At 40.4% G+C, this 27,714-nt stretch overlaps 3 protein-coding genes across 32 annotated transcripts in view; all 3 read left to right on the top strand.

Moving 5' to 3' along the window:
* Positions 1-3,262, top strand: part of kif1aa (kinesin family member 1Aa) — a 39,402-nt gene extending 36,140 nt beyond the window's left edge. For all 29 annotated transcript variants that reach the window (XM_044199218.1, XM_044199214.1, XM_044199220.1 and 26 more), the window contains one exon: positions 85-3,262. In XM_044199218.1, coding sequence (XP_044055153.1) covers positions 85-127 — 43 coding nt within the window. In that variant the 3' untranslated portion in view covers positions 128-3,262. The remainder of the gene's footprint in view (positions 1-84) is intronic.
* A 316-nt stretch (positions 3,263-3,578) lies between these two features.
* scly (selenocysteine lyase) lies at positions 3,579-9,571 on the top strand. Its single transcript, XM_044199251.1, has 14 exons — positions 3,579-3,735; positions 3,891-4,020; positions 4,837-4,935; positions 5,131-5,240; positions 5,441-5,541; positions 5,683-5,860; positions 6,023-6,150; positions 6,441-6,596; positions 6,686-6,792; positions 6,923-6,959; positions 8,519-8,602; positions 8,824-8,923; positions 9,097-9,172; positions 9,266-9,571. The coding sequence occupies exons 3-14, from the start codon at positions 4,844-4,846 to the stop codon at positions 9,417-9,419; spliced, it is 1,323 nt and encodes a 440-aa protein (XP_044055186.1). The 5' UTR covers positions 3,579-3,735; positions 3,891-4,020; positions 4,837-4,843; the 3' UTR covers positions 9,420-9,571.
* A 246-nt stretch (positions 9,572-9,817) lies between these two features.
* LOC122877541 (espin-like protein) lies at positions 9,818-27,683 on the top strand. 2 transcript variants are annotated; one of them, XM_044199247.1, is made up of 12 exons: positions 9,818-10,540; positions 11,262-11,452; positions 15,586-15,772; positions 15,866-16,048; positions 16,206-16,337; positions 19,672-19,755; positions 22,575-22,742; positions 22,859-22,988; positions 23,156-23,328; positions 23,414-23,578; positions 24,582-25,540; positions 26,655-27,683. In XM_044199247.1, exons 1-12 carry the CDS (start codon positions 10,247-10,249, stop codon positions 27,184-27,186), a joined length of 3,198 nt encoding a protein of 1,065 aa, XP_044055182.1. In that variant the 5' UTR covers positions 9,818-10,246; the 3' UTR covers positions 27,187-27,683. The 2 variants fall into 2 exon arrangements, with proteins under 2 accessions (XP_044055182.1, XP_044055183.1); XM_044199248.1 differs by lacking the exon at positions 19,672-19,755.
* The last annotated feature ends 31 nt before the right edge of the window (positions 27,684-27,714 follow it).

Raw genomic sequence — 27,714 nt, 5'->3', positions numbered from 1 at the left:
TACTTCAATAGGTAAGAGTAAACACAAACTTCTAACTGGAAAATATATCTTTAACATAAATACATTTCCTTTTCTGCCTCTCAGGTCAAAGCTGTCAAGAAGACGAGCCGGACAGATGAGGATGTGAAACAAGACTCTGAACAAATGTCATGAGAGAAGGATGAATACAAAGACTAAGATGTACATAGATACTTGTCCTTATCTCTCCCCTTGTGCTGAGCCCCTCCCCCCACCACAGTCACCAACAATCATCTTTCCCCTGTACATTCGCAGTTTATCACTAGTGTCCTCAGCACCTAAAGCACCCATTTCGTGTCAGGCCTTTGCTGCGGTGTGAGTCTCGTAGTCAGAAGAACCTCTTCAAAAAGCTGTCACTGTCTTGTACTGGAGTTTATTCATAGCTGGACGAATGAAGAGAATGGAGGAAGTAGCAACAGTTTCTTATCTCAGATTACATACGTATGGTAATGTACTGTAGTTGTTGTCAGTGACACATCAAGCCTTATACATTTATTCCTTAAAAAAAAATGCAGTGACATTTATTTTTACTTAAAGCTGCCATGTCAGTGAGGATCATATTTGCATCAGTAAATAGACAAACATGCAGATGCTTCTCTACTCTACTCTACAGCTATATATACAGTGTCTAAACTGGTTTGCATACGATGTACAGCTAGAAAATACATGCTAAAATTAAAAAAAAATGACAGTTGAGTGTAACTCTTTAGAGTAATTCTCTTTTCTCTCTGGTCCATGAATCCTGACATTGAGTAATCTGCTTCCTATTCCTAAAACTTCATAGAAACTTTAGCACACACATCCTGACAAGGGAATCATCATAGACTTCATGTTCTTGTGGCATTTTGATCAATCCATGTCGTTTTAGCTACTTGTAGGAGCACCGAGCGTATCTACATCCACACAATACGTAATCAAATATCATCCCATTAATCCTCTCAATTTAATCCCATTCTCTACCTGAATTTTCTTCTTTTAAAATGTGATATATTTAGATATTTAACAGCTTTATTATTTATTTCTGCATGTATTTATTTACAAAGACATTTATATTTCTAAAGTAGTAGTACCGTGCAATTTCTGCACACTGCACTTTTTAATATGAGTTCCTTAAATGTTTGGAAAATACAACCTTGTCCCCTTGTAGTTAATGCTATTTAAACAATTTAATAACTTTATGATTGGCCACTTTCTTTGTGCTGAAGATTACTTGAATAATACTATCCCCTTTAAGATTAGGATAGTCACACCTGACCTTTGGCCCAACTAACATACATCTGAAAAGATCAGTATATTGTTAGGTAGAGAATATTAAGGTGGTCTGTCCATCCTCATCTGCACAAAGCTACCTTGTTAAATGATCAAAAGTATACACTGTTCCTCTCAGTACAGAATAAGAAACTGGTTTTCTGAATGAAATGTATATTGATTAAATGTAGTGCCTCTTTTCAATCATACTGTACAGTATGCCACTGCACCAGTTGCTTTGAAACTACATCCTTCATGCTGCTATAAATCTGTTCTGGAAGTGTCTGCAGATCATATTACATCCCTTTCCTGCTTTGTATCGTCATCATCACTTACATATTCAGACAAAAAGGTATCATTTATGTTAATGTTACATATCGAATGTGGCAATCAGCTGTCATATAGTATGGATAACACAGAGTATACTTCATGTTCATACATTAAAAAAAACCTACTTTAATATATTTCAGGATTGTCAGAAGCATTCGGTTATATTTATTAAACAATCTTACTTTGTATGGAAAAAATCTATGCTGTTGACAATGTCAAAGTGCTGTTCTTTTTTTCAATCCCTTCATCTGATCTTTTCTATTGCATTTCATTCAAATTTACTATGAATTTGAAACTGAACCTGTTCAAATACTAGTGACAGATACAGCTTGTGAGATGTTGAAGTTTGATTGGTGAGCGTGCCTCAGGTCAGCCAGCCTGAGGAGCATGCGCAATGACAGTAGTGACATTTCCTACACTGAGACAACATCTCAAAGCATTAAACTGTCACAGAAAAGCGTAAGAATATTATTATTTTTCTCTAATCTAATGGCATAGTACGTTTTAACAGGGGATTAAATCATAACAAAGACTCAGTATTTTTGCTGTTTAGGTAATCCATACAATACATTTCTCTACTAATACATATTTCCTGAGATTGAAAAGTATTCTGTGTGTTGTGGACATATTTTGAAGTGATCCAATCCAAACATTTTACAGCCCTACATGTGTGTACAACTGTCAGTAGTTGTGGTTAATCAAACAGTCAAATGTCTATTAATATCTTTTGTTTGTTGTGTAACAAGTTGGATGATCAATGTTATGATCAAAATCTATCACAGACTTTCTTGCCAGAGACTGCAGTTGTAGTTGATCCAGCTATAGTATCGTCATTAAGGTAATATCCTGCTGTACTGTACATTACACTATATCAAGCACTCATTTCCATTAAACCCCAGTCTTAAAACGTGAGCCCGGTATTGCTCCAGTGTGATCTCTATGTTGAGATTACGCCTCTTGTTTCCATTGGGCCTTTAAATGTGTGTCACATGTGAGCCAACCAAAGTTGTGTTGGTGCTGTCACAAAGAAATTCACACTGAATGTACATTGATATTTGAAAATACTTATTCTGCAGGAGTGGTTGTGTTGACTTGTCCTCTTGTTTCACAGTCTGGTTCCTTATTGATTTTACCATAAGGGAACCAAAAAGAGGTTGTGGGATATAGCTGTAATAATCTGTCCTCTGACGTGTGGGGGGAAGGTTGGTTCATTATGGCCATGTTAGGCATTGCGTCTTGTACAGAGTAATGCTGTAGGTCACCTTACTGTCCCACTTTCACTCTTATTTCAATATCTACCTTCACCATCATGCTCTGACAGTCTATACAAAATCTACTTTTTCTAATCCCTCCCCTCCCCTTTGAAGGAATATCAGTTACATTTTTGTGCTTCCACATCTAATCCTTTTTTCTTTTTTTTTTTTGCACTATCTAATTGCACCGGTAGGCTACTTCTCTTTTCTTTTTTTCTTCTTCAAATTATTTTGCTTTGTATATAAACATGATTGCTGTGAACAGTGTATTATAAAGTTGCACCCATTTACAAAATCTTAAATGGGCAGTAGTTCAGTCAGTGTCTCTGAGTGTTGGAGTTTAGCGTCAAATGTCTGTGTACACTAAACACATTGTCATATATTAAATAAACATGGAAATTATGCAACACAAAGTAATGGACTCCTCTTTATAGAATCTACTGCATTTGTTTTTGTAGCTGGTGACCAGGCATTTATTTCTCATTAACAACACAAATAAAGACATGAATTGGGGTCTGACCCAATATTTTCTATATGTCATATCATTTGGTACACAGCATAACTTTTGATTCAGAAGACTGTTAGATAAGAACTGAGTGAAAAGTCGCATATTTGTCGCAATTTTAGAAAACACCAAGCTATGTGCCTGTATTGCCCTGCGTAGCTTCCTGGTTGTTACCATGGCAGCAGAATCCAGAGTTGCCATGTCGCTGTGCCAGCGTTTTTGGGACTGTTTATAATACATTTCTTTTTATCTTAAATCTTCTAAATCCTCATCTACTAGACAATCTACTAGATTTACATGATCTTTCAGGCTCTTCGGCATGACAAACCAAGAATTTCAGTCAGTAAACAGTTTATCCTGCCTATTAAGAGTTAACTACAGGTAAAAAAGAGACCGTGTTGTCCTAGCTTTTACTTATATTCTAACGTTATGTGAATGGGATATATAAAATAAACCATACACTGAATACAAAAACGTTGAACTCTTACTGTATACGCTACATTGTTTTGAGCGTTCACTGACTTCTTTAATTGCAGTTCCCCTTTTAAGACATCTGGCAACCCAGCGGAGCAGCGCCTCATCCAGTCGTACAAACTGGCTAGTTAGCTGATGATTGACACAGACAGCAGTAAATCTATTCAGGACACCCTGACATCATTGCACAAGGTCAGACACAAAGCCAAGGATTTCATCCTGCCATGTCATACGAAGGAGAACATATCTGACTCATCTTGAGAGCTTGAAAGCAGATTGACAGTTAATGTAAACTTGCTAGCAAAAATCAGTTAGCAGCGCTAGGTAGCTTTAGCTAAAGTTAACAGATGTTACCTACAGTAAATTAGCGTTAGCTGGCTAAATATCACCTCGGTCTCGCAGGGATAAGACAGGTTGTTTTAATGTTCCAGTTCTAAATTTTCCCCGTGTTTTGAATTAACCGTAAGCATAGTCGGTACCAGCAAATTACACGATAGCTGAGTAAGTTAAATCCGTGCTAACGTTAGCTGACAGAGTGGACTTTGGAGAAGAAACTCTGGACACATTTGACCATGTTAAGGCTAAACGTTGGCTTGAAGTGTGTAATCCCCGTAGTCTCAGTATCTTCGGAGATACCCAGCTGGCATTTAGTTACGCACTACACGGTGATAACCATGATCAAGAATTTCAGTGTACAGTAGCTGACACTACGATTGAACCATCGAGATTCAGTTTGCTATGGTCTGCAGTCAGTCACTGTTCCGGGAATAATACTTCTCTAACTGTCCAAACAGCTTTCAAAATACATTGTCATCAAAGCTCACACGGTGCTGTCCAAATAAATGCGACCCTCACTAGTTGAAAAGTTGAGATGTAAATAGACGTTTTGCTGTAAAGAGTTATGTAGTGTTGGATTATAAAGCCAGAGAATTTAGTTTTGACTGGCAATTCTGCCTGACCATAATACATCTACACAGATATCCTACTAAATGTCTTATTTCTCCCTAGGAGTGTTATGGCCAAACAATCTGATGACATCTCCTCGGTAAAGGGTTACACCTTCACTGGCCATACCTTTCACCATCATTCAGAAATGAATCTGGACAGGTAGGAAGGTTTGATTTGGTCCTATCAGTCGGTCGAGTACTCTGAATCAAATGAACTCTTAAAACTAAGTGAATGCAAACTTAGATTGATGGCGATATTTCACGCTCTTGATGTTTTGTTAATGTGTTGTAGCACATAGGCTTACATGACATGAGACGAGAAAGTTTCTCTCCAATTTGCTTAAATGTAATATAGGATCTACATGGACTACAATGCCACTACTCCGCTGGAACCAGAAGTGATCCAGGCCATTTCTGAAGCCCTCCACGATGCCTGGGGAAACCCGAGTAGCAGTTATGTAGCAGGTGAAGGAAACTTCAACCTGCATTAAAATGCTGTTGGAATTGATGTTGGAATTGGAATTGCAAAGCAAGTTGTGTGTGTAAATAAATGTCCTTTACCATCAGTGAGCTAATGCTGCTATTCCCTAATCTGCCTTCTCAGTACCCAACCAATAATGTAATAATAAAAAAGTACTTTTTGTATAAATCATTTGTATTTCTAGGTGCTAAAGCCAAGGCAATGATTAATCAGTCCAGAGAGAATGTGGCGAGAATGGTTGGAGGTAAAGCAGGTGACATCATTTTCACATCAGGTGGAACAGAGGTAATCATCACTGTTAGTGCACTTCTTCTGCTCTGGTTTTGAAAAGCTACATCAGTTTTGTGCGATGCTGGAAAATCTTTTGTGCAGAATAGCAGCATCATGCATGCAACAGTGGTTCATAGCAAACAAATCTTCTTTCAGGCCAATAACCTGGTGCTCCACACTGCTGTAGAGCACTTCAGGAGAAACTGCAAGGCTGCAGAGCAAGGTGAAGGGCACCAGAATGCAAGCAATGGCCTCCCTCACATTATCACCTCGAATGTGGAGCATGACTCGGTCAAACTGGCAGCTGAGCAACTACAGAGAGATGGCAAGGCCGGTAGGAGACCATCCTGTAATGTTTTATTCAGATTAATACCAGGAAAAGAAGATATTTTTAATTAAACAAATCATGGCTTTATTTTTTACAGCTAACCTAAAGTAGCTTCCTTACATTTACTGCCTTTCTTGACTTGTTTGGGTAACTTTGTTTTTGTCACAGATGTGACATATGTGCCTGTGTCTAAGGTGACAGGCCGTGTGGAGGTGGAGGATATCATTGCTGTGGTGCGTCCCAACACTTGTCTCATCTCTATCATGCTGGCCAACAATGAGACAGGAGTCATCATGGTAAGAAGGAGATAGAGGCTTGGAAATCTGCCGTTATACGTGCATCTCTTTACAGTACTGATAATAGAGAAATTAAGAATAATACAATCTGTCAATTTTCGAAGGAGGAAGTGGTACAGATTAAGTAGACGGTTACATTAACCTATACATCCCTTCCGTTTATCATATATCAGATATGAATTTTTCAATACAATTCTAATGTAAAAGCAAAAAGCTTTTACTGTTTATGTAGCTCATTGTACAGTACAGTCTAATGTGCCCTGTATGCCGAAACATCTTCCTCTTGTCAGCCAATCCAAGAGATCTGCCAGAGGATCAAGTCTCTCAACAAGCAGCATGAGCGGCTCAGGATCCTGCTCCACACTGATGCCGCTCAGGCTCTGGGGAAAGTCCGAGTAGATGCCTGTGAACTGGGAGTGGATTACCTTACCATAGTGGGGCACAAGGTCAAGAATCTGTTGTATAAAATATCTTTATTTGGCATCAGAAAGGAAATAGGAAAACGTTTTATTGACAGGTTTTGTTACATTTCTAGTTCTATGCCCCCCGGATTGGTGCTTTGTATGTGAAAGGCCCTGGAACGAAAACACCATTGTATCCGATGCTGTTTGGAGGAGGACAGGAGAGAAACTTCAGACCAGGGTAACATATTACATTGTCTTACTTAAGAAATAATCAGCAAAGTACCAAATATGCATGACAAAACGGCCAAGATCAGAAAGCTGCACATCTAAATATAGGGGTCTATTTTCTCTCTTTGTGAATATTACAGCACAGAAAACACACCGATGATTGCTGGTCTGGGAAAGGTACGTTTCCTGCTCCATATATGTGTTACTGGAATTTTTACTAGCAGTACTTTTGAAGGTTTAGAACATTTCTCTCGAAGCTTACACTGAATAATCTTTGACTCTGAAAGAGGTTTGCATATTTGAGTGGAAAAATGAATGTCTTGTCAACGCAGTTTGGCAGTGGTTTACAAATCTGTAACAATAGGATTTTTGCACAAGTGTTGAAAATACCATAGCGGTTATACCTGACACCCTGTTGGAAGACTACAGACAAGTTAGCGGAAGACATACACGTGATTGTTACATTGTGAATTAACCTCTAAATTGACTTTTTAATCTCTACATAGAATGGTACCACTTGTTAATAAGGCACCCTATGTCTGATACTTTTAGATAATTATATGCCATTAGTAAGAACAAATTCGGGGTTGCCAGGTTGGGAAAAATCCTTTCTCTTTGAAAATAATGCAGTTATAAATGTTGGGAATCTATTAAGAAAGGCTTAATACGTGTATTTTGGTCAAGATCCTCTGCAGCTCTTTTCTGGAAGGTCAGTCAGAGGCATTTTTCATAACCTGGAATCCAAAATGTGTTCTTTTTAATGGTTTACAACTGGTCTATGATGTATTTGTAAATGATTTATTAAACAATAATATATAGTTTCAGCTTATAAACCCTATATAAAGGGTGCCTTATTATATAGTTCTAGAATTGCATTTCACCCATTTCAGTGTGCCTTTCACACTTTCACATGAAATGTTATCTGATAACATTTTTGAAAAAATTATTATTTTCCAGCCATGTGTTTTCCACGTGGCTCTTTTCCTGTTTTTTCCGAACACGCCAGTCAGCTCTGATCTGAATTTTCTCCATTGCTTTATTGTAGAACTACAGGGGATGGACAAAAAAAAATGCAACACCGTAGATTGTTTTGCGGTCGAGTACAGTAGCCCTGCAATAACGGCTACATTTATGAAACTTAGAATGTTAAGACAGCGTTTGACAATTCAAATCGCTGGTTATTTGTAGGCCGCAGCTTGTCGTGTTGTTGAGTTGACACAGAGAAATGTTTGGTAAGACATTTAAAAATGTGCAATTCCAGTTGTATGAAAGCCTATAAATGCATGCATGTATGTATGTAATGTCTGTAAATTTGGTTATTTATCACAGCTGAATGTCATATTGTGTATCACAGAATCTTTATGTGTTACCAATGTAATGGTGGGCAACTTATCATGAAAGTTTTGTATCATTCCCTGCTATAGACTGAGACTATAGACGTCATTTTCCGTTGTGTTACACTTTCAAAACATGGCAAAGTAAGGGGTTGCAAATTTCTATAAGAGCACTTCTCTGCCATTTTCCTACCTTATCATTATGTCATTATTATAATAACCTCATAGTAATGGTAATAGTACTTATTATATAAATATATATATAAATCAGTTAGCAGTTATTAGTCTGACTAAAAGAGGTAAAATACTAAAATTAAAGCATTGATATTATTTCTTTATTTATTTGACCAAACATGTCATATTATGCTTCACATAGCTACTGATTTATTATGTGTCTGTCAGGCTGCAGAACTGGTGACGTCTAATCTGTCTGATTATGAGAGTCATATGCGAAGTACCAAACTTTACTTGGAAGAACGACTCAAGGTAAATGTGTAATATCACATTATCATTGTGACTGTGATAGCTGTAAATGGTAATGTTATCAGTTTATAGTGCGATTGAGGTTATTTGAAATAATAATAAGTATGATTGTGGTTCACATTTTTATCCTTTGACTTTAAGAATGATAACCTACATAAGCATTATTCTGTTGCTTACCTTTTGTACGTTACAAAAGTGCACCATCATTATGTTTTCCTTTTCAGGCCGTCTTTAAAGACAAGATCCACTTCAACAGCCATTACCCTGACTCTGATATCCTCCCCAACACATGTAACGTGTCCATCCTGGGTCCAACATTACAAGGTGATGTCATGACTCTTCGTCTCTGTCCTATGTTTGTTTAGGCCTGCCAGTCCAAAACAGCGTCCTCTAACCTCTACACCAATGTTTGTCAGAGGCAGTTCATGACCTGCACAGGGCTGTTTGTAAACTACAAAGGCTCTGAATGATTAATCTCTCCGTCTCTCCTGCTTTAGGCTGGAGGGTATTGTCCAACTGTACGAGGCTGTTGGCCAGCGTTGGTGCCGCCTGCCACTCAAACAGTGGAAACAGGTAAAAGAGTCCCTCTTTCCCCTGTTATGCTTTTGTCCAGACACCATATTGATCGCAGTTACATAACACTCCTGCACTGCCTCTGCCCATCAGGCCTTCCCATATCCTTCTGAGCTGTGGCGTCCCCTCAGAGGTGGCAGCTAATGCCTTGAGGTTGAGCGTGGGCAGGGGGACGACCAAAGCAGATGTGGACGCAGTCGTGGAGGACTTGAGGGAAACTGTGCAACTGCTGGAAGAAATGGACTGATGGCCTTCATGTGCATAAACAGTTATCCTGTAGGTCAAATAAGGATGTACAGAATTAAAAATGCATCATCTGTGATTATTGTTACATCTACTGATCATATAAAATGGATGAAATATATAATATAAATAATAAAAGGGAAGAACTTGAAGTGACCTGAGGGGTGATGTTATGGAGAGATGACTGTACTCAGCTTCCATCACGTCATGTGAGTAGCTAATCAGCTAATTGGAGTCCGGGCGACATGTATGAGTTATTGAAATAAAATCTTTACATACACTTCTCAATATATTTTTCACTAATCTAATCAACCACGAACTATTCTATGTAGAGTATAATCTAGTAAATTTACGAGCTGTTTAGTCATCCCCAATGAGATGAATTTTTAAAATAGTTGTAAAAAATAACACTCAGTGTAATCCACCATGCCTTGGCTCTCACTTCTCCCATTACTTAAGTTTCCGTGCTGCCTCAGCTCCCCCCATCTCCAGTGGAGCGTTGGTGCGTGTGCCAGCATATGGTCACTGCCACACAAAGCAGAGCAGGAGGCCACGAGTGCTGCGCCTCCACCCGTCTTTCATTACCTTTCTATCTCGCTGGCTCTGACCCCCTCCTCTCTCCCCAACAGCCATGCTGGCCAGCTGGCTGCCGCTCAGGTGTCACTTTCCTGGCTCGGGGAGGAGGCAATGAGTGCATGAGTTTTTTTTGTTTTTTTTGTTATTGTATTAGAGTTGAGCATGAGAGAGAAAGAGATGGTAACCTGCTGGGATCCAAAGAGCTCCGGGGAGCTTGTTCGGTGTGCCATAATAACTTACTCATAGCAGCCAGGGATGGTGCTTCATCGGGCCATCCAGGCGGCTCGAGCAGGGGATCTTGCAGCCCTGAGGGAGCTAGCATCTTCTGGTCACCTCTCACCTGCCATCACTGATGCTCAAGGTGCCGGCCCAGTGCACCACGCAGCAAGGTGTGGACGCCTGGAGTGCCTGCAGTTCCTGGTGAGCGAGCTGGGGCTGGCAGCTGATGCCCGGGCCTTGAACAGGGCCACACCAGCACATGATGCAGCAGCTACTGGCCACATCCGGGAGCTGCAATGGCTGGTAGACCAAGGAGGCTGCAACATTGAGGTAAGTTTATCCATTGAGAACAATCTCTCCACATGGAGAGAGAGAGAGAGAGAGAGAGAGAGAGAGAAAGAAACCTACCCTGAGAGCTCAAATGCCTTGGAGAGATGCCACATGTCCAGCTTTCCTGGTAATTTCTACCGACTCAGTTGTGTGTGAGTCTAAATTCAGGCGATGGCTTTAGATGGTCATCTAACTGATCCCAGAGTGAGGTTACATCACTGCAGTTGTAAAAGGTACTGTACACTACCTTTTCAGATGTATTACCAGCTGATTACATCATATGGTGTTGACTTACTGGGTATCCATTAGTATTATGTAGCAAGTGTAATTATGTCCAGATGCTTGAGGGGAGCTCCTACTGAACTTAGCAATTAGTTCAGTCATGTCTACCTACATCTCTGTTGTTTCTCAAAATTATACAGATCCATTATGATCGAAATTAAAGAACACATGTAATGTTTCATCTTATTGTTTCTTATTGATTTTTAATGCAGACCACGCAATCTCTTAATTGGTGGTCCTCATAAGCATCCCTACTGTAGCTTTGGAAAAGAAATGCACTTGTTTTAGATCTTGCGCTGTTTCCTTTGTACATTTGAGTAATGAAGCCCCTTCGACATGTCTTGATAATTAAGAGTGCTTACCTACAATAAGCATATACAGTAGAGGAGTTCAATAAACAGTATCTACATCTAACTCTGATCTTTGTGAACGTTTCAAGGATAGGGATGCTGCTGGTGCCACTGCGCTCCACCTCGCAGCCCGGTTTGGTTGTGTGGAGGTCATTAAGTGGCTGCTTTCAGTTGGAGGAGTGGCAGAGGTGGAGACAAACTGTGGAGCTGTACCTGCTCACTACGCTGCAGCCAACGGGGACCTCACCTGTTTAAAACTACTTGTTCAGCAGGCTCCCGGGTGAGTTCACAGCCCTTGCTTTCACTGGTGCCATTCCTAATTTTTAGTGATGCTAACCGCATGGCTCCAGGGCTGGCAGTGTTGGTCTGTCGGTCCACCACTTTGATCCAGACTGAAATATCTCGACAACTATTCGATGGATAGCTGAAATTTGGTACAAATACTCATGGTCCCCAGAGGATGAATCCTACTGACGTTGGTGAACCCTCAACTTTTCCTCTAGCGCCACCATGAGGTTTACATTTGTGGTTCAGAGTGAAATATCTCGACAACTATCAGATGGATTGCCATGAATTTTTACAACAGACATTCAAGGTCCCTAGAGGATAAACAACTTTGGTGATCTCTGACCTTTCCTCTAGCACCACCATGAAGTTTACTTGTTAGTTCTTTATTGAAATATCTGGACAACTATTGGATGGATTGCTGTGAAATTTAGTACACACATTCATTGTCCCCTCAGGACGAATTGTAATAACTCAGACTCTGTCTTTTCATCTAGCACCATCATCTGGTCAGAATTTTGTTTTGTTCAATACTTGGGTTTATGACCAAATACCTGCAAAACTCATCACATTCCCGTTAGCCTCAGCTGTACTTTGTGTTTAGTGCAAGTTAGCAAATGTTTGCATTCTAACATCCTAAACCAACACGGTAAACATAGTAAACATTACACCTGCTAATCAACATGCTAGCATTATCATTGTAAGCATGTTAGCATGCTGATGTGAGTATTTAGCTCAAGTACGGCCTCACAGAGCTGCTAGCATGGCTGTAGATTCTTACTCTTGTTCTTTGAAGGACTGTTGACGAAATAAGCTTAGATTTTATAGTGAATTGTCTTAATAGTTACCTGAATGTCAAAAATGTTCTGTTTATTATGCTGACATTGACTGATATTGCATAAGTGATAGATCTGTAGGCAGGAGTCAGTGCGAAAAAGGTGGTGTTTATTAACAATAGTATTAATAAAACAGAGGCAAAACACTAACCCTGAGAAGTTCAACAAAAATAATTTTTTTAAATAGAGCAAAAACAAACAGCAAACTGCCAAACAACCTACTCTTGTACTAGTAGACGAGTGACTGGTCGTACAGTTGTACAGGAGAGTGGCAACAGGGGAAGGACCCAAGTGCAGACAGAGGAGGCAACAGGATGACTTCAGTGATTTATTGATGACATAGCTTACAGGCAGGTACGGGCAGGCAGGTAGCAGGTAGGTTAAGGTGGCAGAAGCTTGAAAGCAGAAACACAAGCAACATAGAACAAACTGACAAAGGAAGTGGGCCAGAATATGTAGAGAGTGGCTGCTGAGGGATTGAGGTGCATGTGGGGAGATGGGCGGGGACGCTCAGGTGAGGGGAACGAGGTGATTGCAGGGCAGATGGGAGTGGCAGGATCTGGATTGGGAAAAGTCTGAGGGCATCTGGTGGACAGGTAAAGAATAGTGGAAGAAGCTGGACATTTCAACCATTTATCTATTACTTATAGCTAACTATTTCAACAGTTTACCCTTTACTCTAGGCCGTTTCAACTGTTTATCCATTACTTTTAGCTAACTATTTCAAAGTTTATCTATTACTTTACGTTATAGCTAACTATTTCAACTGTTTATCCATTACTTTCAGCTAACTACTTCAACCATTTATCCGTTACTTTTAGCTAACTATTTTAACTGTTTATTCATTACTTTTAGCTAACTAAACTATTTTTTAATTTGTTTTAGCTAACCAATTTGACTGTTCCATTTCTTTTAGCTAACTATTTCAAATTCTGTGATTGCTTGCTATCTAGTTTTCACACACTCTCAGTTGAGAGTGGTGTTAATGCGTCTCAACTGACTCAGATTGGTGGGGTGGGTGGTAGCTTATGTATTGTATTGTATTGTATTGCGCAGTCAGCCTATCGTAGCTGGTAGCTTACCTATTTTAATTTTCCTCCTAAATACACATATATGGGTAATTTATTTTAAATCAAATCATAATTTCAATTATTTTCTAGTACTCGCTGGCGTACTGGTTGGGAATCACACCGGTTTTCACGATAACTGATTAAGCAGATGATCTGCACCACAAGGACAACGACAATTATAAAACATTACCACAGTAAGGGTGACTCCCAACAGATTCATAAACTTGTGGAACACATAAAACTACACAATTTAACCTGACTGATGATTGAACAGATTAACTGAAACATTGGACTGAATGTTAATGGTTTAACACACAAAAAGACCTGTTAATGTTGGGAAAAAGGATCTAGTGAAAAGGGGGGTAAACAGGCCTTTTCTCTTTATTAATTAGATACAACAACCTGCCACATACCTTTGGTAACCAAAAGAATAAAGGGCAACACTGTGTTAACAAACACACAAACTGTGTGTCTCAATCTCATTTAGACCAGGCCAGTTTACTGTGATGGGCACTCTTATTAACCATTATAATAAGTGTGTTGCTATTAGACACACTCAGTAATATGATAATTTCAGCTCTGGGTGCACAAATGTAAGTTTATTTTGTTGCTACCAGTCTTCTGTCTGATATGTCTCCAATAAGTTTATTTCTGTGTAAAATCATATATGCAGATGATGATTGGATATTTTGAATCCCATCTCTCCTTCATCTTCTAAACCTGAGACAGTGGCACTTAGTAAGGAGCAGATAAAGATATGTTGCTCTTCCTGCTTCATCTCCTTTGTGACTGTAATTTGCAGGATGCATGGCGGGGGCATCACATGTGACCATCAGTAACCTGTGAATAATACATGCATATAGACACTGTCGGTCGCATGTCAGCCTTGTGGTTGTTGAAGTATAGTATGTACATCAGTGTAAATGCAGCCCTGCGATGTCGCACGGGCTTGATGGACAACAAGAACCAAAAAGGTTTTGATCCTTGGCTTATATCCTACATCCTATCCTATGTTTTTGAAGTGTAAGATTCCTGTTTGGATTCTTGTTATCAAATCATGTGATGCCAAAATCAACATCTTTATATTGACTTTGGTTTTGTTTTAGAATTGATTTTAAAGTTTTAGCGTATCTATCTAGCATTACTATATTCATCTATGTGGTGGAGTATCTTAAAACGCACAAACCAACACATTTCCAATAGTTGGAGATGCTCTCCATATCTACTAAATGTTGACTGACTTATCCGGGTTTGTCGGGTTGCACCTGTCGTGGCTAAAATACCAAAAATGTCCGTTCAAAACAGAGCAAGCATATAAGAACCGGTACGTTTTACAACAGCAGAATCATTATATGTTATTAATACTTTTACAGTATGAATGTCAGCTTTAAGTTCGTCCATCACTTCAGTTGTAAAGATGGGTCATGTGATGTTTTTATTCCCAGAGACCCGAGACATATTCCTAATGTGCTCTGTATCTGTTGTCTAATATTACCACCAATAATACGTATTGACAACAGAACTGCATTTTAGTTTTTCCACACATTTCACTGTTCAGGTGCTTATATTTGTGTTGCTGATTGTGGTTTTACAATACGTAAGCTTTTGATAATATTCAGTAGTCAATTATTTTGTTTATCATTTCACGCAATACCAATGCTAATATTTTTTTTCAAAAGTTGAGGCATAATACATTTTATTGCTATGCCACCATGTGTTAAGTTTCCATTGGTGAAGAGTTCAACTGTTACTGTCACTTTTAAGCTTGTCGCCGATGCAGACGTCTAAAAAACACTTCTTTATTCGTACCTGTCCTGATTTATTTCTAAACAACACGCTGTTTTCAAGCCTCTGCGATCACTGGAGAGTGTGAACACAAATTTCAGCTCAAAGTTACAACACATTTTGCATTTTGAAGCATTTTGGGAACCATTTTATCCACGTCTTGTGCATCCTCGAAGGCTTCTTTGTAAGATTCTGAATGTCACGCTTTACAACCTGACTGGCAATTGTCTCAACTGAACAGACCCCTATTATGGCTAAAATAACCTAAAACATATATGTTTTTATGTTTATAACATCTACATATCAAATTGGTGCGTTGTATCAGACAGAATTTTGATATTGGTCCCAATACTGACAACATGTTTTTAAGCATTTAATGGCTGATGCTAGTAACTTAACCTTGTGCACCCCTGTTGTTGATGTATGTTGGAGCACAGGTGTGTGAACCACCAGACAGGCATCGGTGCTACCCCGTTCTATCTGGCCTGCCAGGAAGGGCACCTGTGTGTTGTAGAGTACCTTGTGAACGACTGCGGGGCCGACGTCCACCTGAGGGCCCACGATGGCATGACCTGCCTGCATGCTGCTGCTCACATGGGTCACCAGGCTGTGGTGGCGTGGCTGGTCAGTAGTAGGAAGCACAACAAGTGTTTCCTGGATATATCTGTGTTTTTTTTCAATCACCACTTTGATCCCTTTTTCATTTACCCCAAATAGGTGACCTGCACTGATGTCAGCCTGTCCTGCCAGGACAGAGATGGAGCGACTGCGCTGCACTTTGCTGCCAGCAGAGGGCACTATTGCATCTTGGAGAGGCTGCTTCGTATGGGTTCAAAGGTCATCAAGGATTACTGGGGAGGGACCCCACTTCATGATGCTGCAGAGAATGGAGAGCTGGAGGTCGGACGCAACTGCTTCTCTTTAGTTTTCTTTTGTTGCTGTCATAGTTTTTATCTTATCTTATCTTATCTTAATAAACCAAACTGTGTTCATAAAGCAATATTTGATACATCTTGCTGTTTCTTGGTCTACTATATTGTCCTATTCCCTCTCTCAGTGCTGTAAAATCCTGTTGGCCAATCAAGCGAACGCTACAGACCACGATATTGATGGGTTCACAGCAGCAGACTTGGCAGAGTACAATGGACACCATGAATGTGCCAGATATCTAAGTGCCATGGAGAAAAACGTAAGCTCTCTCTCTCTCTCACCTACAGTATATTTTAGTTTACACATTTTCCTGCTTTGTGTCCTCTCCTTGTGTCAGTACTGCCCAGCTGTTTACTTTGGCATGCAAATCAAAGCTGGTTTGGGGAGTACGGTCAACAGCAAACATCTGGAGGATCTTGGAACCTCGGTGAATCCTTTTCTTAATCTGTGATGTGTGTTTAATGCAGGTCAAGCCTGTCCCTCTCCAGTGCTGTTCTCTTCCACTCAGCCTGATTGCTTTGCTCTCAGTTTAAGAAGTCTAAGGAAGTGGTGGATGACGGCTTTTGTGTGTTTAATAAGGCATTACATTACTGTGCATGCGATGATGAGGAGATTCTTCGTTGTCAGTTTGCCGCCGGAGGGCTCTCTGGGATTTGCGCTTTTGTTTTGTGCACAAAGCGCGACACCCCTTAACGTGACTGCTGAATATTTTATTGTTAAACACCTTGTTTGTGGCGGTGTGTTGCCTGTTCAAGTCAGGGTTCAATGCAATAAAAAAAAAAAAAAAAATGGCCTGCATTCAACTCAAATTTAAAGCAAGTTTGCTGTGGGCAAAATCTTTAAATCTTGATTTATTGTTTTTTTTTTAAATAGCTACATAATAATTAGGTTTAGAGGATTACAGTGGACACTGCTAGGGGAATTGGAGCTCGTGGAGTTGATCTTAAATAGGAAGCAGAGAATACAGGTGACTGAGAGAGCCTATGGGGACCGCTCTGTCAGCAGCCTTGTTGGACCTTAAAGCCTCACAGCTGTCCACCTGCAGCCCGTCGTTGTTTCTCCCCATCACACTTCACTCACAGCCTGTAGCGCACACCGCGCGGCGATGTGCACAGAGTAACGAAAGCTGTCGGCCAGCAGAAGCCATGAATAAGTCAGCAGAGAAGAGCTGCACTCGTAGATGAAGAGGACGATGAGAGGGACCCAGCGAGGCGTTGCTGCCGAGCTCCCCTTCAGAAACAATCCTCCCGTCAACAATGGAGAGCTAATTAGCGCAGGGGCCGCTGCGACTTCGAGCGCAGCCAGAGCCGCCGACCAGCTAAGGGCCTATCAGTTACCCCTCTCCAGCGGCTCAGGTGGAGGGCCCAGGGGCTGAGCCCGTTATGAGATCCACAAGCTTAAGTTTCAGCGTTTTCACCATTCTGATGCCTGGAACCAGCAACTCTATCCCTCTGCGGACTGTGGAGAGCAGGATGTCATTGGCTCCAAACACACGTTTGATTGTGTGTCATGTTTTTTCCAGGGACTTGGAAGTGCTATGATTGTCACCTCTGGATGCTGTGTAATGTTGGTAGCAGACAGAATGATGTATCATGTTTCTTGGCAGCGTACGAATTGGACACACACACTTGAGGCTTGATGTGAACGGAAGAGGCCATCTGACAGAGAACCTGCAAATAGCAGTTAATTGATTAAAATCCTCATAATATTTGGAGAGCACACTGATGCTTTGAAACCGACTGTTCCAGAGATGAATCGTACGAGTAGACATCCTTTAATTACATTTCTGGTGGTGTTTCAGGTTTGTAAAGTGCTGCGTGGATCGCAGGTTTCATCGGTTCTAAAGTGTCAGTCAGATAATCTCATTTCCGAGCAGCGACCTAAATGGGTTGGGACATAGACCGGGGAGAGCCGTGTGTTTGGCCTCTCCGCATGTTTGGATTGCTCACAACGAGGTCAGACTCGTTCAGAGCTGTCAACCGCTCTTCATCATCTCGCATCTCAGGAACAGCTGCAATCAAATAAACAGTGTGTGGCGTGAGGTTTACTTCACACACATTTCTGGCTTTTGCTCTCCATTCACAGCGATCAGATGCGATTGTTTGAGAGTGGTATTTTTAGAATACTTGGACAGAGGAAACGCATTGTCGTCTAATTCATTCATCACGGTAATTGTCCAAAATTCTGCATTGTTTTTTTTTTTTGTTTGTTTTTTTTTTTTTGCAACGAGAAGCAAAACACGAGCTTAAATAGGTTTTTGCATCTAGGCTTATTAAAATATCTAATCAACGTTATCACTAGAGAGCATCTAATGAGCTTATTGTTTTCCTCATTTTGTCAGAGATGAAAGAATCTGAAGATATGCTTCTTATAAAGCCCTCCATCCTCTTTCACATCAGGTCTGTTGATCTGTCTCAAAGCCCGGCTGCATCACAGTTGCATGTGTATCACAGATGGGGAGATATTTTACAGTATTATAACATCTATATCAAATCCCCATACACCCTGTAATACTTACATATTCAGCAGGGCATTACATACAAGTATTTAATTAATAGGTTTAACACCTTACCTTGGCCAAGGTGTTAAAATCTATTAATAGCTGTAGAGCTGCAACAATTAGTCCATTAATCGACTAGTAGATCGACAAAAAATGTATTTGTATTGAAAATGTAATAAAGTATTTTGATAATCGATTAATCATTTAAGCTAAAATGCCAAAAAGTCACTGGTTACAGCTCCTTGGGTGGGAATATTTGCTGATTTTCTTTTGGCTGTCTTCTATGACATTAAATCAGAGGTCTTTGGGTTTTGGAAAGCTGGTTGGCCAAAACAACAGATATTAACAGGTCAACTTGGGCTTTTGAGAAATTGTGAATTTGAGAATAGTTTTTTGCTATTTTCTGACATTTTAGAGACTAGCGATTAATCAAGAGAATAACCAACAGATTAATCGATAATGGCAATAATCGTTAGTCTCGGCCCTAAATGGCCATCTTTTTGTTGTTTTTCAAAGTTTCTTTCCAGCAAGGAGGCTGGAATGCATCACTTCTGAGGAGGCAGAGGTAATATTCATCAGGAAATTGGGGACTTAGTGGATGATTTCAGTCATAAAATCGTGAAAAATATGGCCACAATTTGACACAGCACTCTGTTTGTCAGCTTTTCCACATTAACAGTCAGACCCATCTATTTAAGCTTATGGTGTCACATTGTGTTTCCACTGTCCCACTTCACGCAGGTAGATTTTACCCCCACCCTCACAATAAAAAAAGCTTGATGAATTAGCTCCTCCGTTCAATTGTCCCAAGTGGAAAAAGCACCTGAACGCACATGGATAAAATGTCTCTTTTCCAGCTGCTTTGACAAGTCTTCCGCTGATACCTCCCTTCGTGCAACAACATGTTCATTGGTTTGTCCATGCGTTAGTGACAATACCGGCCATCCTATCCTTTCCCTTAATTATTAACCACATTCTCTGATCAGAGTTTATTGTTTATTGCCTGGCGGCCCTTGTCCAGTGGCAGCTATTCTGATGATGGTGTCAAACGAGTGGTTGGTGATCTTACGATAGTGTCACATCCTCCACACAGAGCGGCCGTCCTGAATACCTGGCTGCACGAGCCGTTGCCTCTGGAGTTTCACTGTGCAGTGAAGTCGCATTTTTTAAGGTCAAGGTTAGTAAGTTTTAGGCTGCTTCATTGATCATTTTCACTATTAGTTGTAGTTTGTATGCTGCTTTTGCTTGTTTTTACTCCTTTTTGTGCTTAGTTACATTATTTTTCTTTGAGCATTTGTTCATAAGTAAGTGACTGGACAGGGTGAGTAATTAGTTTTGTAAAATGAAAGGAAAGTTTTGTAAGTTCTGTTGAAGAGGCCCAAGCTGGCAGATGTTTTGGCAGTGTTTTACCTATTTTCTGATCAGTTGTGGCCTCTTACGGTTAGGCATGACTAATACTCCAGGCTCATGACCTTACTATATGTTGTCATTGTTGTTTTTTGCAAATTGGACATGATTTTTCTACCTTTTTTGAGTCTTGCACTGTTTCTAGATATAGTTTTGTGATCCAGTAGTTGTTAAAATGTTCCAGTATGAAGTAGACAAATATTGTCATTTGTCTTGTTTAGCTACAGTGGATCCAAAACAAGCTGTAAATGTTGGCAAAAACATTGTGTCTGTCATTTGTTAGCCTCTCACGCATTTACCTGCATGCAAGAAACCTGAGAGCTTTTTAACATGTGAGTGGACATGTATTTACACTATAGTGTTCTGTGTATAATGTACACCCGCTGTATACATTCCACATTGCAATTTATCACCAAGAACATGAACATTTCACATGGAAGCAGGTTGTTTTAATGATTGATTTCAGAGCACAGAATTACAAGACATGTTTTTTTTAAATACACACGGTGTTCTGAAATACTTCAGCTCTCTCATGGCTCGACCCACAGGGACCGCAGTTTACTGGTGCTGCATGTTTGACAATGAGACAGCCCTGAGTAGCTGTTTCTTAACTCTTGGCTCCTAATCTGTAGTGATCGGGCTCTTTGTGGTCTTTGATAGAGGGAGAGTGGATCCAGGCCAAAACAGGGCAAGGCTATGTATATCTGCGTGGCAATTGTGATGGGGCGCTGATGAAAACCAAATGCTCTCTGGCCACTGGGCCTAATTAAACACACACACACACACACAAGGGCCGGTTCATCATAACTTTTAGGACATTGCACTGTTACGAGAAGGGTCACAAAGGAATCAGGCTCCCCCTCCCCTTTTCCCACCCCTCTTGTTTATCTATTTATGGATTGCACAACTTCGGGGAAGTTTATTCCTCCGCCTGAGCAGTGTCACAGCATATTTCGTGCTGTTCAACATCAAAGTGCCGTGTGAGAGGAAATGGCAAGGACCACCTCATGGACACAAAGCACAACAGCATGCAACAGCATATTAGGGCTGCCTTTGATGTTTTGGTTACTAATAATGTCCTTGGAGAGCTGAATTTGATATGCATTCTGCATGGAGTGCATTAGGACAATGCAGGTTCATTAAATGGGATCTAAATGTTTCCATACAACCTACATCCCCCCCTAGAGTGGTGTGAAATGCTGCCAATTATTCAAGGTTGCTTACTATCCCACGCGCTTGTTTTGCTCTTTTGTCTTTCAAAGTGCATGTCCTCAGGATTTAAAATGTTTCGATGTGTTAATTTCAATCTAGTAATTTTATTTAGCCTATACGTTAATTCCCTTCGTTAGAATTAAAGAATCGTTTCGCCAGCATAAAAACATTTTTGATTTAAAAACAAAACAAAAGGCAACCTAAGTTTTCCATGCTTAATCTAATATACTTGACTTTAACTTATTTGCTGGGAAATTTTAGCCACTTTTAAAACCTACATGTAATAATGACCTGTACAAAACAATCCAAACAAACCCTACTATAAAAATAACTGTGTGACTGATTACACTGCCCAAATCTACCTTCCTATCTCCCACAAACTCTAACTGCTCTGTTTCTACCATATCTCTTCCTTTGGGCAGAACCGAATGAATATAACTTACCTTTACATTTACCTGCAATACTTGTAAATATTGTGTCTTTGACAACAAATGAAAGAGAGATAACCTTCCTTAGGTGATTTTTTTTCCCCCACTATACAACAATCAAAAATGTCACTTTTTGCCGCTCAGCTGGTTTTATATTAGATGTGAACTGTCACAGTAGAACTAAAAGTCTGAGTCCAGACTATTAGCTTATCATTGTAAGGTTGTACAGTCTATAAACAGTGTCACTAATGAAAGATCTTGGGGTGCAGACTACTACAAAAATATATATTAATGAATGAAATGAGGGCCTCTGTGGTCCCATTTATAGTTTTTCTCCAATGATTTGATGCCAGTTTCACACAACTATCACCTAAAAAGCATGGTTTGCAAAACATACTCTCAGCTCTCCAAGGACATTTTGTTGTGTCGGCTCATGCACTGTGAGACAAACCAGGTTTGTTACCTGGTGTTTGCTAAAAAATAGAAGCAAAGAGAGCCAGAAAAGCATTTGTGATGTGCGGGTGTTTGAATCATAATTGAGAAAATCTATGAAGGGACAGCAGCTGTCCAACTTTGTTACAGTGTCATACTGGACAATGTGAGGTTCCATCAATATCATCAAAAACAGAAATCTCAAGCCTGGGTCACACTCGGGCATCACTGTAGTCATGCCACGCGCGGTTGGATTTGTCACAAACTATTTCATCAAAGGTATCTGACCAGGGAGAATGTTACAGTTGGGTTGATGTGACCCGATGTAAATGACAGGACAGATATGGATCAGTAAACAGAGTTTTTGTTACATGTTGTATGTGATTTTGTGGATTGTATGAAGAAGTATTTTTGGAGCAACCCAAAACTCGTGATTTTACCATACGTTATACATTTCATAATATTTGGTTTTCAAAAGTCTTAAATAGTACTAAATGTGACTCTGTGATATTTGCAGACGGCCACCTGTGCAGATAAGCCCATCGAGGTAATTGCTCCAGTGGAGGAAGGAGTGAAGGTAAAGCCGGCCGTGTTGTCGCAGTGCAGCAGGGAGGACTACTACGGCTGCCTGAGTGACACATGCAGGGACAGTTACAGCAGTAATACACTCATGGATAGTTTAAAGGTAAACACTGAGTTTCATTTTCGCCATGTTTTCCATTCTTTACAATTTCCTGTTATAACCCAAAGCAACCAGGCCATGTCTCTTTTTTTTTTTTTTTTTTTTTTTGTCCGAATTAGCAACCTGAGAGTGAGGAGACCCCGCAGGCGAGATACCCTCAGCCCCCTTTTCCTTCTGCTTCATCCACACCTGCCCAGCCAGAGAAAACCGCTGTCAGCCGAATAGAGCAGGTTCAAATCGCAACATCTGGTGAGAAAAACGTTTCTGTTTATCTAATTTAGTCACGCTTTTACCAAAATGAAGCAACTCTATTTAAATGGTCACTGGAAGTCACTGCTCAATGGAAAATAAATGTGCGTGTGTTCAATAAAGTACACTGGAGTGAGTCCGACAAAGACTTTTGATTTGTATTTCAGTTATTAAAGCTTTCAATCAGCCCAAGGCCGCTGGGAGTGAGATAACTGTCTCTGCTGATAAGACGATGTTGCCTAATGCAAACCTCCTGGCTGAAAGAAAACTTCTTGGCGACATGAAGTCCATTAAATCCTTGAAACAATCAGGCATATCAGGAGTCTTCACTGGACAAGCAGTAAGTGCAATAAGCTTTCTCATTTTGTACATCCTTCCTTTTGTAAGTGCTTCCTTTCTTTAGCTAAAATGGCGTGTCTGTGCAGAACAAGATGGTGGTCCTGCCCACTGAGGAGGCCAACCTGTCGGACATCGACTACCTGGTGCCCACTCATGATGAGAGAGGCCGTCCCATTGCTGAGTGGAAGAGGCAAGTCATGGTGAGACAGCTGCAGGCGAGGCTGCTGGATGAGGAGGATCAGAGGAGGAAGGTAATGCCCCTCGAAAGATTCAACAGGGTTACATTATTAATGTACCTACATTCATACATTCATCCAAATCTTACAAATCTGTTGTGATTATAGACGTGGCACAGGTTTGTCAACAGCTTGGATCCGTCAATTACAGCAAATAATACTCTAAATCTAGCCTGACTACAGTACATGTTTGATTAATCAAGAGAACTGTGGAGAGTGTTTACATGATGATGTGACATTGTAACAGATGGAAAATAAAGAACTGAAGGATAACGCACACTTTCTTCAGTTAGCTGCTGGCTTGCAGGTAGACATCAGAGAAAGGAGTTGATAGCCACACACTCATAACTCTGATGTAGTCTTTTCATTTTTAATTCTAGAGATTGACTCTTTGACACATCTTGCCTTCTTTAGGAGTTCAGATAGAAAATAAGGCATGTTTCTGCAACAGCATGGCCTGTTCACCATGTGGCATGTTTCGCCTCAGTTTTATTCAGGAACTATTTTAGGTGGATAGTTTTTGGGTAATTTGATAATGTTTCCAGAACAGCGGCTATATTTTTCCAGTTTCAAAATTGGCCAAAATGATAAGTCAATTAATTGATAAGAAAATTAATTGGCAACTATTTTGATCATTGATTAATTGTTTGCAGCTCTAGAAAAGTCAGTTATATGTTGTACAACCTACTTAAAATGTAATCCCCTCCTAAACTAATGCTTATTGAGCCTAACCAGACCACAATGAGCAAAGTGAAAATTGTGGTCTGATTTTGTGATGCTACTCTAAATCTGAAAATTTGAAAAACACTTGGAAATTCCATCATCATTTACTTTTAATTGCATATAACAAATCACTGAGCACATAACACATTACTAGTCAAGTCATATTTTTGAGGTTTGGATCGCAGTTTCACTGTATCATTACTCTTTTCCTCTCACGCCTAAGCCATTTGAAATGTGAAAAAAAAAATGACATTCTGCATGTTTATCTGCCTGCTGTTTGCCTCTTCTCGTACAGGAAAATGGGAACAGATATGCCAAAGTCAGCTGGAGGTACTCCCAAGCCCACAATGCCATCCTGGGGCCCTCTGGTGAGCTGCTGGCTGAGGATGACCTCATCTATCTGGAGCAGCAGATTGCCAACGTCTCCATGCAGAGGAACTGTGAAGGCTACGAGCTGGAGCTCGCTCGTCTAGCTGAGGAGCTCAGGCACATCCTGCCGGCCCCCATAGTGAACATCACCGTCAACACACAATTCAGAAACTTCACAAGTCAAGTTCCTCTACCTGTGTGGTGCGGCCGCATCTCGGGCATCGTAAAGAGCATGTCTCTGCTCATGACCAACCTGACAGACCAGCCCTACTGCAAGATGCCCAACACCGACCTGATCACCGTGTTCTCTCAGACGCCAGACAGACACAACTCCACGAGGGGACGCAGGGAGAGGATAGAGGATGAAATCCATCAGTTTGGAGTGTCTGTAAGGACTCTGAAGTCTAACTTTGAGACACAGAACTCACCTTTGTCAGATGAGCCGGAAGAGGCCGTCGCGTTAAGTTCTTCCACACAGCTTGAGGCCACAGGGTCAGACAAACAGCCCAAAGTGTTGAGTCCGGCCCCAGAAACAGACCAGAACAATGACTCCGGCATTGACTATGATGAAAATGTGGCAGATGTTCTAGAGACCACCAGCCTTAGAAAGGAGCGTATAGTCGTGCTGTTCTTAGGCCACTGGAAGAAATCCGCCTACACTGTGACACTGAAGAGCAAGGACGCAGCAGAGAGGAAGATGAGTGGTGGAAACCCGGGAACGGGCGACAAATCCGGTTCTGGTCGCAGGGGCAGCGTGGAGAGCGCCCAGTCGAAGATGATGAACAGTTCTCTGGGACATTTCTTCAAGCAGAGGAGTGCAGTCAACAAGATGCTGGGAAACTGGAGGAGCATGATCTCCAGTGTCCCGTCCAGACAGATACGGAGGTAGGGCTGCATGACTTTTTATAACTTACTATCATCCCTATTCTACAACGTTCTTAACACTAGCACTTCTCGCATTATGCCAGTTTCATATGTCAAAAATGTACTCAAAAGTTGATAATTTTGTTAAATTACCCAAAGCTTATACAGTTGGACACACACAAATCTTAAGGAAAGGATTTACACACTACACACTTTAAGTAATTTATTATGTCATGGCCTTAATTAAAGCTCTGAAGTGTTACAGTGGACATTTTTTGTGTGTTATAACATTTTTTGGTAGGCAAACACATGTTAAAGCTCCACTAATGAATATTTTTTTATATCAACAGTCGATCAAATGACTATGTGTAATGACAAAGGTGTCACTCATGGTGACAAACCCACAGAGAATTGATCCCAACTTTGCTGTTCCCCACAGCTCTATGGAGCTAATAGCCTCTTTCACCGGAGCTTATTGTTTTGGTTTTAGGGCCCGCAAATTTACTCAAAGCTCTCATCAACCCCTTTTTCAGCAGCAGGCAGAAGTTTTTAACAAACAAGCTCTGATTAACCATCTGTACGCTACATGCTTAGCAACAAACAGTAGACAAAGTTAGAGACAAGCTGGAAAGAAAGTTTTAGCTAGCAAACATTTAGCTACACCCTGATCATTTTTTTTGGGAGTTGACACAAAAACAGAGCTAAAAGGAGTCAATATTGGACTTACATTTGTTAGGTGGCCAGAAACAGAACTTCAAATGAATGCTAATGTTGCACCATGTCTGCTGAATGTGTTAATAGGCAATTGTTTGCTAACACATTTGCGAATCTAACTCGTTGAGTTACTCTGCCCCTAAGTGGCCAAAAAGTCAGTTAATGCAGCTTTAAAATCCTAAACTTAGGATTTTTTTCAGTTTGATTAAAAGGAAAGATTTGCTTAAATGTCCAGGATACAACTTCTAAAATATCCACTGAACAGCATAAAGGTATGGTTTGGAATGCTTTCTCTACTGCTGAAATGATTAGTTGATCAATCGATTAGTAGACTGACAGGAAATGAATCAACAATTGGTGGTTAAGCTTATAGTCTTTAGTTGCAGCCTGGTCTTGAATAACCATTCCGTGTTATCCACAGGCTCCACAGGCAGAAAGCCCTCTACTCCCCAGAGCAGTTCCTACCTCGTCTGGAAGGTGTGCCGGTGGAGTACGACAACCTGACCCTGGATCTCTTCATGCTGGGCTACTTTCACATCCTGGAGTTGGAGCTGCCTGTGGACGAACGCAAAATGAGGCACCTGCTGTGTTTTGAGGTGTTCGACCACGTGGGGAGTTTTCCCTGGGAGCTGGTCAGGGACTTTCATAAGGCTGTCATACAGGACATAGAGGCTGGGAACCGCGAGTGGAAAGACGGCTTTGAGGACATTAAAGTAAAGTTCTTTGGAAACACTGTGAGTCAGTCTGAAACCATTGCAGCAGTGGTGAAACATAGCCTCCCAGAGGTTAGACAGGTCCCTAAAGTCATTGTGCAGACAGCTACACCTGATGAGGGGATGCTCCACAGTGGAACTGACATTTCCAGTTTCAGCAATGAAGAAATTTGTAAATACATTGACCGTAGTTTTGCTTTTTGGAAAGAGAAAGAGGCAGAGATTTTTGATTTTGAGTAGTTGCTTGTGTCATCTTTTTGATATTTTTGTATTGTCTGTAGTTAGATGACATTAGAGCTGGGTATCAAAATACTATTTGAATTGTGAATTGAATTGTTGTAATTGTCAACTATTGAGTACCGAAAGCTTGCACAGAATCCTTAGCCAGATTCTAAGCCTTGTTTACTTTTGATCAGATATTGCCTGATTTGCATTATAATTTTGTTAATTTTATACTTTATTTTATTGTGTTAAAACATTCAACTCTTTCAGAAGTTTGGACTTTGTTGTTAAGTTTTAAAAAGGATTTGTAAAAAAAAAAAAAAAAATGTTTATATATAGTAATATAAGATATGAGAAGAGTGGCTAGAGTACTAGTGTGTTTTCCTGGTAAGAAAGCAGTTAATGGTAAATATTCCCAACACAGCCTGGAATCTGTGATCTGGCAGAAGGAGGACCGGTTCTTTATTACAAAATAAATCATTACACAGATACCTGTGTAATTTCATTTCTTGTAAGGCTGACCTTGGTTATTTATTATCACCCTAT

This window comes from Siniperca chuatsi, linkage group LG6 (genome assembly GCF_020085105.1).
Source record: "Siniperca chuatsi isolate FFG_IHB_CAS linkage group LG6, ASM2008510v1, whole genome shotgun sequence".
NCBI classification, from domain to species: Eukaryota; Metazoa; Chordata; class Actinopteri; order Centrarchiformes; family Sinipercidae; genus Siniperca; species Siniperca chuatsi.
The sequence above is the reverse complement of the archived record's forward strand: the minus strand, read 5'-3'. Positions and strand labels throughout refer to the sequence as shown.

Excerpts from the sequence above, each read along its gene's own strand:
- LOC122877541 (XM_044199247.1), top strand. The coding sequence starts at position 10,247 with ATGGTGCTTCATCGGGCCATCCAGGCGGCTCGAGCAGGGGATCTTGCA. Across the intron at positions 10,541-11,261 it reads AAGGAGGCTGCAACATTGAG|GATAGGGATGCTGCTGGTGC; the intron begins GTAAGTTTATCC and ends GAACGTTTCAAG. Across the intron at positions 15,773-15,865 it reads AGGCTGTGGTGGCGTGGCTG|GTGACCTGCACTGATGTCAG; the intron begins GTCAGTAGTAGG and ends TACCCCAAATAG.
- scly (XM_044199251.1), top strand. The coding sequence starts at position 4,844 with ATGGCCAAACAATCTGATGACATCTCCTCGGTAAAGGGTTACACCTTC. Across the intron at positions 5,542-5,682 it reads TCACATCAGGTGGAACAGAG|GCCAATAACCTGGTGCTCCA; the intron begins GTAATCATCACT and ends ATCTTCTTTCAG. Across the intron at positions 9,173-9,265 it reads CACTCAAACAGTGGAAACAG|GCCTTCCCATATCCTTCTGA; the intron begins GTAAAAGAGTCC and ends TCTGCCCATCAG.